The sequence below is a fragment of the Amblyomma mixtum genome, chromosome 6 (assembly GCF_055824585.1).
Source record: "Amblyomma mixtum isolate Tamu chromosome 6, ASM5582458v1, whole genome shotgun sequence".
Lineage (NCBI taxonomy): Eukaryota > Metazoa > Arthropoda > Arachnida > Ixodida > Ixodidae > Amblyomma > Amblyomma mixtum.
The window spans coordinates 154,103,802-154,118,445 of record NC_143017.1 but is presented as its reverse complement, the minus strand read 5'-3'; the positions used below and the strand labels follow the sequence as shown (position 1 = coordinate 154,118,445).

Genomic DNA, 14,644 nt, shown 5'->3' with positions numbered 1-14,644 from the left:
AAGCATCTAAGTGATTGTGCTGTAAGAGCGAATTCCAGTCGAACGACTTGATTAGTTTATCTACTTTGCCATTATTAATTACAAGCCTTTCCGCAGGTTGCTCCTGTGCCTCTATTTTACTCTCTTTTAGCACCGTAAGAGAAACAAAATAATGATCAGCAACTTTTTCTTTGATAATACAGCCCCACGTCTCCTGTTCCATCACGGTTGTACTGATATGGTCAATGCACGTCTGTGTTAATCTGTTGCCAAGGAATTCTTCTCGCGTGTAGCCTTGAATTTTATTTTCCAAACCAAAACTAGCCAACAACGTTAGGTATTCGCTTACGCCTGCTTTGTCAGTTATTGAAATGTCAATATTGAAATCTCCAGTAAGAATCACACGTTTGTTTACTCCATATCTTTTAAGGAAACTACCCAGCTCCTCTAAAAAAACTATAATATTTTTGTTAGGAGGTCTGTAGATAGCACAAACTAACAATTCCTCATCACCGTTTGTGAGATTAAGAGCTATAACTTCTGCTTCATCGAAATCAACTTTCAAGCGTTCACAAAACCAAGAGTTTTTAACAAAAACTAACACTCCACCACCACGTTTGTCCTCCCTGCACAATGCACATGATTGATAGTTCGGTATATTGTAAAGAGATGATTCAAAATCCCTGATATTGATCTCAGTAAATGCTATGACATCCAGAACAGCTAAATAATTCTCAAGGTACATTTGTAACATGTTCCAATGTTTGCGAAGGCTTCTCACATTTGCATGGATGACATCAAAACTTATGCAGGGTTGAGCCGATACAAATTCCCGGCGCATCTCCATCCATTCACAAAATGAACGTACACTCGCAGTCATCACGTTATCTTGCACAAATCCGCTTCGTTTTCAACAGTAATAACAGGGGAACCTTCAATTTTCCTTACAAATATACGACCGTTTCGCACCCAAACATATTTGTACAGTTTATCAGTCGCAAGACGCTTTGCCATCCATCGAAGCTTCTTAGTTAGCATTGTTAGATTTTCATTAATGTAAATGTTCTCATCCTTGAGTGTGGTTCGTTTCGCAAGCCACTTTTCTCTTGTTTCCCTCCTGGAGAAACGTACTAATATGGGAGTTTCAGCATCGGCTTTGCCTTTCATCCTGTGCACTGTTTCGATTTCCTCATTGCTGGGAATGGGGAGTTCAAGTCTACCTGCAATTGAACTTATTATTGCCTTCAAGTCTTCGTTCTTGTTGTACTTGACACCGTGTATCTCCAAATTATTAAGCCTTGAATAGGATTCCAATCTATTCACCTCCATTTCCAGCTGAGAAAGCCTAGTGTCCTTTACAAGCAGTTGCGCCTCCAGATCAGTAGTTTTTTTCTTTAGCTCTTTTACGTCTTGCTTCTGTGATTCAAAATTTTCAAGCACTTCATCGTACTTAGCAGACAGTAAATCGAGCGATTCTTCCATGCACTGTATCGTTACTGCTTGCTTTTGCAGGCTTTCATTGGTGGTATCATGTTTAGCCAGTTGTTCCTCCTGTTTTTTTTCAAGTTCATCTAAACGGCGTAGGACAATGTCTAACTTTGACATGACGTCATTCAAAGAAGGTTGATCACAATCTGCCGTCGAGCTCCCACGGTTAGAGCCAGGCTCGCTTTCAGTGTTCGTCACACGTGTTTCACGTTTAGCGCACGTGGGACACAGCCAACTACATATGGCTTCTGCTGACATGCTTTTCAAGATAGTCTTTTTTCAAGATAGTCTTTTAAGTATTAAAGCAACACAATTCGGTGGGGAATTTTTATGTGATACATTAATTCTGCCTTCACATAATTTTCCGACTTTCCGACCATCTCCCTTCTTCTGGCTCGTCGTTTCGCCTGCGAAAACAACCGGCCGACCGGTTTTAGAACGCCGAGTGCACAACAGACCAACTATTGTATCTTTAGATACATAGCCAGGACGCAAGCAAAGATAAGTTTCCCGCACGGCATAGCTCGCCCTCGCACCCCTTAAAGAATAAAAATTTATGGGAAAGCAAAACAGCGGTCATAAATACTAATCAACTGGGCGGACCATTTCTTTTTGTACGTCTCGTTTGTATTATGTTTACTGCTTCTTCTGACCGCAACCGCGCTCGTGCCCCTTGGCGCAGGCGTATGCTTTCTCCAGCCACCTCCCACGATAGCAGAACGAGTTTAGCGTGCAGGAAAAACGCAAAATCCGTTTCACGCAGCGTCGTATAATAAATGCAGCGAGGGCGGCGCCGGCGTTAAGCCTGTTAAGTGGCCATAAAAGATTACACAAAGCGACCCCGGAGGTGTTAAGGTTGCACGAAGTCGAACCCGCGAGCGAACAAAGTAACAAAAGACCAATCGAGAAGCAAGCAGCTCGGTCACAGCCCAACACGCCCGGTCCCGTTCGTGACACGGGCAATTTAGATTCACGTGCAGGCTTCGCTCAGGCAAATGGGCTCGTAAAGCGTTGCGGACCGCACAAGAAAGCGTCGCACGAACCGAGAAATCGCAGGTGGCTCAGCGTTCCGTGACGAGCGCAATATCGAGCAGTTCGAATACGCAACGTACGCCAGTGCTAAGCGCGAACGGGGCGAACGTAATTCCGCGCGTTCAATCGGCCGTTTTATTGCTTCGCTTCGTGGCGCGCGACGTGATGTGGCGGACGTTGAGAGGTCGAGCGCGCGCCGACATCTGACGCGGCCGGAGCGACGGATAATGTAATAGCGGTCGGCACGTGATGATTATACCATTTTGCGTGTCAAGGCTCCGGATACAATGTAGAAACGTCGGAGAAGCCAAGCAAGAGCCTTCGCTCGTCGTCAATAGTGGTGCCATTAATGAAACGACCGTCTGTCACTGCGCGCAGCGCCACGCGGATAGTACTTCTCGCTATAGCACTTCTGCCGATACACGGAAGCGCTTCACCTCATGATGACATGCTTGCTGGTGTCTCGGAGACATAGCTTAAGACACGGCAACTCCACGTTTCATTCTGTCGTTGTATCTCCTTTTGACCTTATTCATGTGACCTTTCAGTGGAGTTTCGTTCCAAAATAGAGTCGAACACCACACGACCGAACAGCTGTTGGAACCACCAGAAAAGCAGGCAGGTTTCAGGTGGCATCGGGATTCGAACCCCGTATTTTCTTGTATACGAGATGAATGACTCACTTGCCGTCGCACCAGCCGCAGAGGCAACGACGCCAACGCACAGTACGATGGCGATCGGCTGATTCCAGCTGTTGCTCCAGGTTTCCTCACAATAAAATGATCATATTTACGGCGGGGGGGGGGGGGGGGGGGGGGAAGAGCCTTATGACTGAATTTTTTTCCTTTCGCAAAGGGCAAAAACTCTACCCTTCCACGTCGCTTCCATGAGTACATGGCTTCCTCTAGGACTATTTGAACATGTGTGCAGGTCATACATTTCCGACCCAGTGACTTTTATGCGTCGCTTAGTGGTTCTCCTTTACTTCGGAGAATGTCCTTCATAGGTTTGTCGCTGTAAAAAAATAAATTAAAATAAAATGAAGCTGCAAGTACGAAACGAACAACGCGAGGCCACGTTATTAACCACTGCTGAACTGGCTGTAACCGCCCACCAAAAAAAAAAAAATGCAGGGCAGAGTGGATATTTCGCCTCGCTGAACGATCGCTATATGAACGCCAACGGCCACACTCCCACAGGCGCGCACACACGCCCCGAGCCCAAGGCCGCATGAGTGGACGGCAAAACAGAGAGCGTGCACTGCCGCGGCGCGAACGGAATTTCACCGCCGCTGCGCTTGGGGGGGTCAGTTCACCACTGCTGCTGGGGCACAACCTTGCGACGGTACTCCGCGTGAAGAGAGCACCACCACTGAGAGAGAGAGCGAAAGAAAGAGGGGAGGGGAGAGGACAAGGCAGGGCTGGGGAGGTACACACGCACACAAGGCCGCTGCTTTCAATGGGCGGCGGCTTCCTTTCGTCGCGGCGACAAAACGTGATCGTGTCTCGCGCAACACCACCGTCGACGCGCGCTCGGCCCGGACAGGGCCTGGCCTTTCTTCAGCTCGACTAGCCGCTCCTAGCTGCGCCGTTGTTGTCCGCCTGGACGGCCGTGGAAGGAAAGCGAAACGGCTTGTTTCCCATGCGCCTCTGCCCGCGCCGAAGCGAGGCACCGCATCTCGTGAAAGGAATCCTGTTGCTCTCTCGCATCGTGGAGGAACGCGGCGAGCGAGCGATGGAGTGTTGTAACGACCACCTCTCCCGCCCTTTCTTCCCTCCCCCCCCCCCCCCCCCCCCCCCCACCGCCCTTTCTCTAGGCTGAGGCATCTTCAGAATCAGCCCTGTGTTTACAGCCAGCCGGCGGCATCTCGAATTTGGAGACTGCGTTAAGATGGTGAGTGCGTGAGCTGCGTTTCATACCGCGACGGTTGTTGTGCGTTACTGATGTGAGCTGCGATATACTGCGTACGTGAGATCAGGCATTACTCGGGGATTGCGGCACTCGACTTGACGTTGCTGCCGCTAATTATTGATAGAATGTTTTTTTTTTTGTTTTCAGTGCCACCTCTCATAATCATTTCTGCACTTCGCAGCAGCATTCGAACAGACCTCAGAAGCTATGAGATCAGCAGCCGTTATCTGTTCTGAAGGAGACATAAGAGAAGGGAATGCGTTGATATCTTAGCGCAGAAGGCGACAGCACCGAACGTCTGCGTTTCATCATTTTGCTGCTGGAGCGTATACAAAAGATAAGAGGGACAAACGGCCAGTGACTGCAGAAAGAGAAAAAAAATCTGAGGTCAACAAAGTCAAACAATATAAATAGAAACCTGAGCAACTGACGAAGGAAGGAGAGCTGATTAAAATATTCCCGCAGTGTTTATACGTTGGCACATGCTCGTTTCTGTCGCGGCCTACCAGCTCTCATCATAGGAAAACACGTGTGACCTGGTTGTATAGTACTCCCGTCCTATTTACGCAGTAAACGCGTATTCTATAGGCAGGATCCCAAGGAACCGAGGGAACCGATGCAGGAGTCGCGAGTGACATTTGCTATTTTAAACGATCTACGCAGTTGCCCATGTCCCACAAGCTATATTTACCAACGAGCACGATGCGTTGCAGAGTTGAGTATTCCCTCATTGCAGTTTCGGAAAGAGAGTTGCAATTCTGCTCATCATTATCCCACCAACTTACAATGCAAAACAAATGCCTTGTCCATTGACCTCTATTCATCCTGTTCTGCGCTTCCGCCACCTTACACCTGCAAACTTTTTAATTTCATCCGTCCTAAAAACATTTCATTTACCTTGTGCTTGGCGCATGATGGCCTTAGCTGCCTATGTGCTACTAGTCCATAACAACACAACAAATCCCAGTCGGCCCCTGCTACGCTTGCCTTCTCTTGGAACCTACTCTGTGTTACCTAAGGGGCTATCGGTTATGTGTTCTCCACATTATATGCCCTCCCCACGCCCATCTAGAGCTCCTCTTCCTGATCTCAGCTAGGATATCCTCAACTCGCGCTTGTTTCTTGACTATGTTCTCCCTCCCTGCCTCCACCATTTTTATTTCCATAGGTCATTGCCCTGTCCTCAATTTTATTCCTTGGAGCTGCAAGTTTGAGACACCTAACTGCCGCACACTCTCCTCAATACATATTAAACATTTAATACGTTTTACTAAACGTTCGACTCCACAGCATCGCGGCGTGCCTGCGTGCAGCATGTACGGTATACCATAGTACCTCCAGCTTGTCGAGCCCCTTGAAGACGGCCGAGTCGACGCCCTGTATCCGGTTGTCGGACAGGTCGAGCAGGCGCAGTTCGCGCAGCGCGCGGAACTCGTTGGTGGCGAAGACGGGGCTCAGCTGGTCGCCGAGCAGGTTGGAGCCCAGGTGGAGTTCCTGCAGGCTGCCCTGTACGCCCTCCAGGAGGCGCTCGCTGAGCCTGCGCACCCGGTTGTGCGACAGGTCGAGCACGCGCAGGGGCACCCCGCTGGCGGTGAACAGCTGCGCCTCGAGGTCCTGGACGCCCGCGTGCCGTTGGGAGAACCGGTGGATCCGCTGCCGGTACGGCAGCATCGGGAAGTTGCCCTGCGTGGTCAGTGGGGTGAGAATGGCGCAGTGTTTGTTTGTTTGTTTGTGCGGCTGCACGGGCCCGACAGTGCAGCTCGGAGACGCTAATGATGATCACCGCAGGGTGCGTATAGGCAACCGAGGAAAAAAAGGTACAAAAGAAGGAAATAAATGATGATAGGTTTGTCTTAACGGAGCACCAACCAGGCTTATAAAAAGAAAGAAGGAAGGAAGGAAGGGAAGAAAGGAAGAAAAAAGAAGGAAAGGAAGAAAGAAAGAAAGCAAGAAAGAAAGAAAGAAAGAAAGAAAGAAAGAAAGAAAGAAAGAAAGAAAGAAAGAAAGAAAGAAAGAAAGAAAGAAAGAAATGGAGCCAGTTTGTGCCCGTCTGTTTGCCCATGTCTTGTTTCCTGCGCTGTTCGCTTAAAGAGAGAAATAAAGAAGGAAGAAAGAAACAAAGAAGTAAATGATCGAGCAAACAAATATATATATGCGCGAGAAAGAAATGATAATAGGGTAGTCTTTCGTGGTGCAATGGCTAACCTAGTGTAAAAATCATTTCGACTGCCCTTGGGCTGCGTATCTTCTCAGTCCAATATTCGGCCGTTCATTTTTAACGCTCCACACTGCTGTCATCTAAATGCAATAGCAAAGAAATGTGACGCGAACTCACGAGTGCTCTCGCACGCACATAAAATAAGCGCAATATTAACACTGAAAACCAAGAAGTGAGCGAAGCCTTTCGGTGTCTCTTATCCGAGAGGGATTCCTTCAGTTAATATCATGGCCCAGCTTACATTTCCACAGCGCGATAACTGAGCAGTCTTTCTTCTTTGATGCGCGCGCACTGTTTACCTGGAAGGCGACCCTGTCACAGTTGATGCCGGTGCCGTTGTCGGGTGGCCCGACCAGGTAGCAAGAGCAGGGTTTCAGCATGGGCGCCATGGAGGTGAACAGCTTGGCACATGGCACGTGTACGAAGCGGCTTTCCTGAGCCGATCCGAGAACCACCAGCGCAAGCAAGGCGGCCAGGGGTTGCAGCCACCGCACTGCAGGCTCGCGTCCGGACGCCATCGGGCTGCGCATCATAGGGCAACGTAACTAATTGGATGCAATAATGGAAATCAAACACGCAGCAGTTCTGCAGTGCCTGGTCTCGTACCCAACAAATCTGGACAAAAGCACTTTTCAACGGGAAATAGTTTATTAAAGCAATTTTTTCATATATTGTAAGATTTCACCCAAACAATCAATACATCCTCAGATCTCCCGTGAGCAGGCTTGCATTTTTTTGGTATGAACGTTTTTGCTATCGTCGAAAACGCTCCGCATTGGTTTTGTATGGGAGCCTTAAAGGGTCCCTGAAACGGTGTCCATGCAGGCAAGGAGAAGTCGAAGTATTGATAGACATTGAACGATCCATCATCCTACCGCAAAAATTTTTGATCTACCTTGTGTGGAACCAGAGATAATGGCTATTAAAAATGGCCACCAGCCTTTTCCCTCTCAACTCGTACCCCGGAGCGGACCATAAAAAAATAAAGATTACAGGCCGGGACCATGCTCCGCCCACAAATACGTCATCGACGAGATCGGTTTGTTTACTTCCGGTTGACGCGCTCTTTCGCTCGCTTTCCCGCTGTCTGCTGTGTTCACCTGTCTCGCAACCGTCGCTGCTGAAGGAACGACTTTTGCGGATGAGTGCCGAAATGGGATTTCAGCCTTAAGGCGGGGACATATGTGCGAAAAGTGTGTGCGATTCGCTGCGGCGCGCCGTTGCGAACGATGTCGTAACGACCGATCGCAGCTCGTCTCCTGCGTCCAACCTGCTGGATGTCAACGACGAGCAGCGCGCTGAAAACGCAACGACGGGAAGCGGGAGCCAATACGAGCGCGGAGAGCGGCAGCGTCATGGTGCCGTACAGCGCGCTGCTCAGGGCGCTCGGGGCCGAGCCACGCCGGACCGGCCTGCCAAAGTATCTATAAACGTTGGGCCTGCCAGCCTTGATGCCGGCCGCCGGCGACTGAAAAACGCGCTAGTATTGTTTGTTCTCGTCCATAGCAAGCCCTTGGATAGATGCATGTCAAAAATGCATAATTTCTGACGATCGTTGGCCAATACCGAGTTGCTGGTAAAAGTGATGACTGCGATACAAGCATATTTCATCCCACAGCCACTTTGGTGCTGCTGCTACTTGGTGCGGTTCGCCTACCGTCTGCTAGCTCCGTTGCTGAAGGCATTGTAGAAATCGAACATATCTTTTATTATGGGACAAGTTCGCAGTAAAGCGATGTGAATAGTAGGCCTTTTATTATAGCGCAGGCGACTTCCGAAGCGCCGTCAGCTGCGGTTTCAATGCGAAACCAGATAGGCCTAGCGACGACTAGGGCAGCCTGGGACCAGCGCGCAGTTCGTCGCGCGGCGTTGCCGCAGGCGGTGTCGTTGCCGAAAGATCCACTTTTGCACAGACATATTTTCGTTGCTCGAATCTAGGAAGCATCCTCTCTGGTATCATGGCTGTTTTGCATTTTCTTGTGCGAACGTGATGTACGCCGAGCATGCCGGCCGGCTGGCCAGCCTGGATCCCGTCTGCTGGCGTCATAAAAACGAGCTAAAGTGTGTTTCTGACGTAAATAATAAACCCTGGGATAAGAAATGTGAAAAATGTGTCATTTTTGAGGATCGCTTACCAATACTGAGCTGCTGGTAAATGTAACGACTGTGATACGAGCAAATTTCTTGCCACAACCGCCTGGCAGCTGCCGCTGGCCCGATGTGGGATCCGGCTCGCCTGGCGCCCGCTCGCTTCGCTGCTGAAGGAGTCGCAGAAAGTGACCATACTATTTTATTGTGAGATGATGCTGTTGACTGCAAAGCGATGTGTAGAGTAAGCCTTTTATTATAGCTCAGGCGACTTCCGAAGCGCCGGCCGCTGCAGCTTCGATGCCAAAGAGGCAATAGGCCTAGCGACGACCACGGCAGCCAGGCAGCAGCAGAGCTCGTCGCCCGGAGCGCCCGCGAGCGGTGCCGTTGCCGAAAGCTCGCATCATAAGCAGGCATGCTTTGTCGCTGCTCGAGAAGTATTTCTGATAACAAGGCGATCTTGCCTTGTGATATTTGTACACCATCCCAAGCAGCGGTCAGGCATTGCTGCACGGCGGCGAAGTGCGACTGCGACACCGGTTGTGAGCGAACCTTGGGTAGAGTGGCGCAGCGATGCTCACCGCTCCGTGTGTCCCTGCTTGTAGTGGGGCGGCAGTTCGCAAGCGACGATCGGTGCGGCGCGTTGGCCAAGTTTTTAAGGACACGCCGTTCAGAAATCGGGCGCTGAATCCTGACGACGACGACAGCTCGCTCACTTCCATCTTTCGGCAGACAGTGCCGAAGGGCAATATCTTGCCGGTCCCTGGCTTTGCAATCAATGACGCAGCACGGCCGATTCATTTCGATTGAGCATGCGACGGAGGTCACGAAAGAAATCAGTAGCGCGGTGACTGAACCGCACCTCGATATTCGATTCGACGGCGACGCCGGCGGAGTGACACAAGCGGTACGAGCAGACGATAACAATGTAAACCGGAAGTGCAGTACTAATTTCTGACACCGAACACACAATACCTGCGTAAACATGCATATAAATGACAACTCTGCTTGCTGAAATGCGAAATGTTTCCGAAAAGAGTAAGAGTGTGAAGTATCTAGAGCTTCTAGTTTGTTAAATGCGTGATTTCACGTTGGCACCGCGAACCAATCATAGCCCAGCACTTGTGACGTAAAGAGTATAAACTACGTAATGAGTACGGATTCGGGCGGAAGTTCACCGCCGCTGGTCGCCGCGAGGCTCGGGAGAGGTAGTTTTTGAAAATGTATTATAAATTATCTACTCGCCTTTGATGTATTGTACGCGGCATGAACGTTCAGTGGCCTACGCTCTACATAATGCAAGTATTTGTTTGCCAACCTCAGACACCCCTTTCAGGGACCCTTTAAGTGTTCGGTGCGAGAGATGAAAAAATGATAAAAGAAAGGTTTTGCTACGCATCGAAAGAATGGAACATTGCCTTAAATATGTGAATAATAATAGCTTACTGTATTCTAACATTCGAACATTTTGTCTAAGAATGTTGGACATAACCCAGGTGATTTTCAGCGTTCATGAAAAGTGCGCGTTAAGACTTGTCGCAGCGGCTCAGTTCGCGGTTCAGAGCGCGCAGCTCAGAAAGTGCCAGTGCATTGTCACTGGTGGGGGCTTAAAGCAAAAAAGGGCAGCAGGTTTCAAACTTTGGTTTGAATTTAGCGCCTATGAGTTGCACCTTTCTGAAAAGGAGTTGCAGCTGAAGAAGCAAAACTCATCGAACACCCCATGTACACCCTTGTTCCAAATTTCTCAAGAAATAGAGTTTATTTCTGGGCCGCATTCAGACCCTTAAGACAATCATGAAGTCAAGAGTCCGGATGAATTTGAACAAGCTTTTTCACGCATTTCCGAAGATTTCGACATCTTAGTCGAAATCAAAAGGAATAAATGGGCTTGGGCAGGGCATGTAATGCGAAGGCAAGATAACCAATGGTTTTTGAGGGTAACGGACTCGACTCCAAGAGAAGGCAAGCGTGGAAGAGGCGCTAGAAAGTTAGGTGGGTGGATGAGTGGCCGCAGCTGGCAAAGGATATATTTAATTGGAGAGGCATGGGAGAGGCCATTGCGCTGCAGTGGGCGTAGTCAGGATGATGATGGTGATGATGATTATGATGGAAGCTTGGGACGGACCATAGCTGTCCAACTATACACGGCCGAAAAGGGAGCTCTGTGACGTGAAGATTTTTGACCAAAGCTGTACCTCACGGTTCACACTGAATATGCCTGAAGCCCCGCAATAAGCAGGAACGAGAGCGAGTGCACGACACGCCGCGTGTATGCTACGCCGGCAGCCACTCGAGACGAACGTGACATCCTTGAAGCGTGTCGTGCGCTCCCAACCTCGGAGCCGCTGAGTGCACCGCGCACGCTGCTTTCGCTGCGCGCGTTGTCGCTTCCTCACAGCAGCAGCGGCAGCCACGGTGGCGGCGTCGCCGAGGCCGCCGTGTATACGGACTCGATACAGAGCGAGGGCGTGCGGCCGTGCGCTGATCTCGACGGCCGCCTCGGCGCTTATCCTCCTACATGAGGACGGCAGCGCCTTCCCAACGAGGAAGAGACGGGCACATTACTTTCTCCGGAGAACGTGCTCCTGTCAGTACCCGCGCCGCCGCGGATCCGCGTTCTTGTTGCTCGACGGACACGCTTACCGTCTTGATATATCTTCGGCCGAGAAGGAGCCCGGCAGGGAGCAACGCGTGGCGCCTGGGTGTGCGCTGGTCGGAGCGCGGCCTGACCGCGTGGCGCTGCGGGTTATCTCGGGATCATCGGGCTGAGCTTATCGCCTGAGCTGGATTCGTTCGAAACACTGGGATTCGTGCTGCAATGGCCTGGTGCAGGCCGCTCGCCTCTCCTGAAAGTGTTGGGAGGCACGGGATGGCTCGTGTCTAGAGAAGCTCGGAGAGGCCAGGATGTCATGTGTCGCGAGTGTGGACACGTAGGGTGAAAGAAAAATTGCTTTTGACAGCAAACAGCGATAGCTCTACGTAGGACACCGTATGAGGTTTGCAGCGAACTGAAATGGGGTAGCACAGGTCGCTGGATTGCTATTAGTCAAGTCCGACCTCCGATGGCTCCAGGACAACGGATTGATAAAGGATAATAAGTTTGAAAGGTTAAAGTGTCGGCAGCTGACGCAGGACTTGGTTAACTGGAGGTCAGTGAGACGCGCCTCTGTCCTGCTGTGGAAGTATTTAGACTGATGATGGCGATGATGGTGATGGAATTATAATACTGGTTTATGAAAATAAGGCATCGGTGACTACGTTGTATTGGTGGCCAATAAAAATGCTCATTGGCATGGCAAGCCGAAGGAGCAGTCCTTTGAAGGCGGGAAGCCATCCTCACGGCCTGTCACATGACAGATTTTGCTATCACATCTCGGCCTTGGCGATAAACGCAAAATCTCAGTCTGTAAGTTCGCGTTTCAGCAGATGTTCGACGTCCAGAAACGACAGTGCGAAGCCGTTTTCTTTTTACATCTGCTTCAATCGCGTTGCTTTTTCGAAAACCAGCCTGAGCATTGTGAACTTCACCTCTGAACTACATTCTTCATGGCTCATCTGTACTCTTCGATTATGAGGAGCATTTGCATTTGACCGACGTTTGCTTGTAAAAATTTTTGTCACTTAACATTTATTAAAAGCTGTCGTAATCAGTGTGCCTATTTTTTCATCCCTGTTGGGTTTTTCGGCCGCATAATAAATTTAAAGATATACGTGCCATAGTTATAAATGATACAAGACGCAGACAGAAAAGTAATGCGGGAAATACACAAACCTTTGAAGTTCGAAAATATTATCACGAATATAGGTTTCGACTTATCGGAGGACAGGCTGCTAATACCTTTGCAAAATAACGCGAGCGAATTGCGCCAGCTTTATGTCCTCCATGGCTTTGGAGTTCGGCTGCTGATTTCCCAAGGCCGCGGGTTCGATCCCGGTCACGGCGGCCGTACTTCGATGGAGGCGACATACCAAACGCCCGTGTGCTGTGCGGTATCAGCTCATGTTAAAGAACCCTAGGTGGTAAAAATTAGTCTGGAGACCTTCACTACGGCGTTCCTCATACCATGTGTGTCGCTTCAGAACGTTGAACACCACAAATCACAAATCATCTTTCTGTTCTCCCGTCATTCGCTTAAGTTCACTGCGTCTGTGCCCTGCGAATAGAATCTATCAAGGTCGCAAATAAGAATCCGCATACATCATGGTGTTGCGATACTTCTCACAGTCATGAAAGTTTAAGGGCGGTTCTTGGGCGGTGAAGCAACTCAGTAGCCAACCTATGGCCTTGTGTAGGCGTTAGGCGCTGGAATCACAATGAGAAATGAAGAAATTCAACTTTCTCCTACGCTGCCGGCGCAGTTACGAAGTACATAAGCCGATGTGTTCTTGACGTCGAAGGCATGAATCAAGTCGTTGCTGTCGCATTTCGATAAGAGGAACTTAAAAAAAAAAAGAGATCCCGCGTGTCTTCATCTAGCTGCAAGTTGCACAATCGCTTCCACGGTCTGTATTAATTCCATTAAGACGTTCTTGTTCACTCGGTATGCGAACAAAAACGCCCCAGACAGCCAGGATTTTTTTCTTATTCCAGCTATCCCATTCAAATAACCAGCTGTAAGTGCGTTTGTTCGACTCTTCGTCACTGAATCATACGTGTGACGAACGTACTCTGACGTGATGCACGAAGTTAGATGTTCTGATAGCTAGCCCTTTCAAGTTTCAAACCCCATGTGTTTCTAAGCAGAAGTTACTACAAATTTGATAACGTATGCAGTGCTAATGGTGTTCTCATCGAAAACCTAATTAGTACTGAAGCTGCAATTACAGAATTTTTTTGTTAATTTTCAAGAAGAAATGGCATGGAAACGGCATGTAAGCAAGCATGCAGTAAATAAAGTCTACTCTGTGCGCACCGCTATAGTTCTGCCTCTGCCAACTCGGTAACTAATGACGGAATAAAAGCTGCTAAACGATAAACTAGTGTTCTGCCTTGCTTTTAAAACTGTGCTTGTTATGAACAGACTTATCCAAATTAAGAAATTTCCTGCTTCAGCTGGTACAAAAGGGACCTGGCATTTTCGAACCTTTATATACAGAAGTACCGGCTTATCTATCATGGTTCTGCGAGGTCTTCAGAAAAACTTGTAGCTAGCTGCATCTTTTTTTTTTTTTTTTCAGAACGAGATGAGAGCAGCTTTTGGGTAACAAAACCATATTTGGACTCTAATGTACTTAAATTTTTGTCGACATCCGAAATTTTCACAAGCTGCCCGGAGCTAGCTAGCCCGGTAGCATGCTCTCCTGAATTACATACTTGTTTTGGTCATAAACCAACACTATTGCGTTTGTGGATGATTATAGAAGGGAACAATATGGCAGGCTGTCTATGCCAACCGTGCTCAAATATTTTCGCACGGTTGCTGCACACGGGCGAGGCAGCGCATATAACACCATTATTAACGAAGCTCACCCACGGCCCTTCAGAAACGTCACGATTTGAATTTCAGAACGCGCTTTGGCCATTCGTATCGTGCATTGCTATCAGCTGTATAATTCCGCCCCGCCCAGTGAATGAGGCCTTCGAATACAATGGCCTTAGCTTGGGCCTTTCGAGCAAGACTTCCGCGCTTTCTGGACGGACGCACACACCTGTAGCTTTTGCAAGCTGCAAGTTCGAACTGCGACCACGCTTGCACTTCGCACATTACAAGGGACTAGCTTCTGTGTGCGGTTTATTCCCACGCCCAGCCCTGCGCATTGCATGGAGCGGAGAAGCAAGCACAGTGCGCAGGCCTTGTCGACGTTAGCGGGAACACACCTATCACGTGTTTTTATGAATTATGCTCAAAGAACTTTAGTTTCTTATTCCGGTGTAGTCCGCATGCTGGACTGGTTAGTTTTGCTTTCTGAGCTGTCGATGTCTGCTTA

At 49.1% G+C, this 14,644-nt stretch overlaps 1 protein-coding gene and 1 long non-coding RNA gene across 3 annotated transcripts in view; one reads left to right on the top strand and one right to left on the bottom strand.

The window, feature by feature from the left end:
• LOC149340854 (uncharacterized) overlaps positions 1–14,644 on the top strand; it is a 118,732-nt gene that overhangs the window by 16,245 nt on the left and 87,843 nt on the right. Inside the window, exon 2 of one of the 2 annotated variants that reach the window (XR_016283657.1) lies at positions 4,316–4,392. The exons of the other annotated variant lie outside the window; for it this stretch is intronic. This is a non-coding gene — a long non-coding RNA (uncharacterized LOC149340854). The remainder of the gene's footprint in view (positions 1–4,315; positions 4,393–14,644) is intronic. 2 annotated transcript variants of the gene reach the window in all.
• LOC149340855 (uncharacterized) overlaps positions 1–14,644 on the bottom strand; it is a 60,677-nt gene that overhangs the window by 13,557 nt on the left and 32,476 nt on the right. Inside the window, exons 2-3 of the mRNA XM_089549754.1 lie at positions 6,928–7,150; positions 5,746–6,093 (exon numbers count right to left, since the gene is read on the bottom strand). Of these exons, the coding sequence (XP_089405880.1) occupies positions 5,746–6,093; positions 6,928–7,146 (567 nt within the window). The 5' untranslated portion in view covers positions 7,147–7,150. The remainder of the gene's footprint in view (positions 1–5,745; positions 6,094–6,927; positions 7,151–14,644) is intronic.